This window comes from Cynoglossus semilaevis, chromosome 9 (genome assembly GCF_000523025.1).
Source record: "Cynoglossus semilaevis isolate Cse_v1.0 chromosome 9, Cse_v1.0, whole genome shotgun sequence".
In the NCBI taxonomy this organism is placed as follows: domain Eukaryota; kingdom Metazoa; phylum Chordata; class Actinopteri; order Pleuronectiformes; family Cynoglossidae; genus Cynoglossus; species Cynoglossus semilaevis.
Genome location: NC_024315.1, coordinates 1,708,877 through 1,711,503, shown reverse-complemented (window position 1 = coordinate 1,711,503; position 2,627 = coordinate 1,708,877). Strand labels below are relative to the sequence as shown.

The 2,627-nt window shown below is 49.5% G+C and overlaps 1 protein-coding gene across 1 annotated transcript in view; it reads right to left on the bottom strand.

Annotated features, from left to right (window-relative positions):
• The window catches only part of sdk1b (sidekick cell adhesion molecule 1b), a 148,520-nt gene that overhangs the window by 10,807 nt on the left and 135,086 nt on the right, over window positions 1-2,627 (bottom strand). Inside the window, 3 exon segments of the mRNA XM_025058662.1 lie at window positions 189-309; window positions 933-1,008; window positions 1,131-1,229. Of these exon segments, the coding sequence (XP_024914430.1) occupies window positions 189-309; window positions 933-1,008; window positions 1,131-1,229 (296 nt within the window).

Below are 2,627 nucleotides of genomic sequence, written 5' to 3'. Positions count from 1 at the left end.
GCCCCAGCCTGGATTCATCACTGACAAGGTTGACGACCCCTGACCCAGACTTGACCTCCATGACTGTGGACTTTTATTCGTCCAGCTCAGGGTAAGTGTCTGTGTCTTTGCACATGTACTTTCATGTACACAGTACACAGTACAGAGTACAGAGTACAGAGTATTGACCAGTAACAGTTGTCAGGTACCTGTGATGAGAGAACTGCTGTTCCTGGTCGTCTGGACGTCGGTGGACGAGTTCACTGGAACCTCCCTGTAGTACAGTCTGTATCCAGTCAGAACTCCATTAGTGCTGTCATCACTGGGGGGCTGGGAGGGGGGGGGGGGCACACAGATACATGTAGGGAGTGAACCACGTAGAACAGAGAACGTTCTGGTTGGTTGGATGGTGGAGCCAGGTTTTAACGGTGGGGTCAACAGTGGGGAGGTCAACAGTGGGGTCAACAGTGGAGGTCAACGGTGGAGGTCAACAGTGGAGGTCAACAGTGGGGTCAACAGTGGAGGTCAACAGTGGGGTCAACGGTGAGGACAGAACAAATAAAGACTTTTGACTGAAGTCACTTTAACTGTGAACACTCTCTATTTTCACATTCTCTGTTTTTCCTCGACTGAAGGACACCGCCGACGTTTGCCTCTTCTGCTCTCTAACACCCCCCCTGCTGGTGAATTCTCAGTAGGACTTAACATTTTATGCTTTATGCAGCTCTGGGATCTGTTTCTCCATCTGGCCAATCTGTCTGAGCTGCACCCTGACCCCCCCCTGAGGAAGAGCCAGAACTTCCTCCACACTCAGCTGTTACCAACACTGCAGAGCGTCAGTCTACAGACTGCACTAATACGTCACAGGCTGCTGCTACAAGGCTGATCTGAGGTCAGTGAAAATAATCCACACATTTTTTAAAGATCGGGGGTGGGGGCGGGGGGGGGGTTACCTTCCACTGCACCAGGACGGAGGTGGTGGTTGTCGGTTTGACTGCCAGGATCACAGGAGGCTCCTCAGGTACTGGACAGAATAAAACACAACAACAGAGACAGTGAGGAGTCACTAGGGGGCAGCAGAAGGATCATCAACCCAAAGATCTTCTACCCCCCCACTTCACAGTTGTCCCGTCACCATCCTGTAGAGTGGTGATAGAGTGGTGACAGCCTCCGTCTCTTTGCTGAGGACACTGTCCCCCACGTCGTTGGTCGCCGACATCCTGAACTTGTACGACGTGAAAGGCTTCAGCCTGCAGACACACACACACACACACACACACACACACAGAGAACGTCACAGACGTTCCTCACCACTGGGTGGATGAACCAGGTGTTAATGGGTTAACTCCCACATCTGTGTGATGGGCTGATTACCCATCAGCCCCTGGTGTGGGCTGATGTTGTGCAGCTGATGTTTTCATCATTAAAACCTCAATCAATAAACAGGAGGAAAAAGGCGCGAGACATAAGAAGGCCGACGCCCACACCCGTCCACGTCCCCTCCTGTGTCCACGCCCCTGTTGTTGATTCTCATCAAACACACAGACTGTGGTTGGTTGTTGATGAAGAGGTGACAAAACCACTGTCCTTCAGAAGAGGAGTGAGAAGAAGAGCTGTGACCCCGCGGAGATGAGGTCAAGACCCCCCCCCTCTCTCTCTCCCTCTCTCTCCCCCTCTCTCTCTCCGTTCTGTGTCGGGGATATTTTCTGTTTTGTTTTCTTGTTTTTTTTTCTCTCTTCCTAATTGTCTCCCCTGTCAGAGTTTTACCAATCTGCAACCAAAACCTCTCGTCTTCATTTCTCCGCCGTGGACGGAGTCAGAAGCCCAGAATGTTAATTTAAATCTGTTTTGTTGGAAACACATTTTCTTCCTGACTAACAAATGAGATCTCTGGGTTTTTGCTTTTCTTTCTGCTCTTGTTCTTCAGTGACAGGTTAATAATTTACACCCAGCTCTTTCCTATTCTGTGGGAGTTTTTTTTTTTAAATCAAAACTTATTTATTTATTTATACAACATTTTAATATTAAATCCAGTTTGTAGACCACTGTAGACCACCCTACATCAGTTCGACTCCAGACCTCTTTATCTGGTTGACAGGACCTGAAAAGTCAACTACAGAGCTGTGCCCCCCCCCCCCCCCCCCCTCCAGTTAGAAAATCACAGGATGAAAAAAAAAACCTGGTCGTGTTTCTTCCTGTATATTAATGAGCCAGAGTCGATGAGGGACAGAACAGGCCCTAGGGGGCAGTATCATAGGAATAGAACATCAAAGCCATCAAACTTGGAGGGGGGGGGGTACCGGGGGGGTGTTAAGGACAGAGTTTTGGAGTGGCTGTTCTTCCCTCCTTCAGCCTTGAGGACTTCCATGTTGTGTCGTCTCTCAGGGAAAAAACAAAGTTCCAGTGACGTGAAGTAACTTTTCTACTGGGCTGAGAGGAGATTCAGGCTGGAAAACAACTATTATCAACAACAACGACGACAACAACAACAACAACAACGACAACAACAACAACAACAACGACAACAACAACAACAACAACGACAACATTGGGCCTCAGCTGTGGGGATCGTCCAGTTTCTGTGACCACGTCTGTCCCTGGAGTTCCTCTCCTGTTTCTGAGAGGACCCCCCCTCCCTGCCCCCCCCC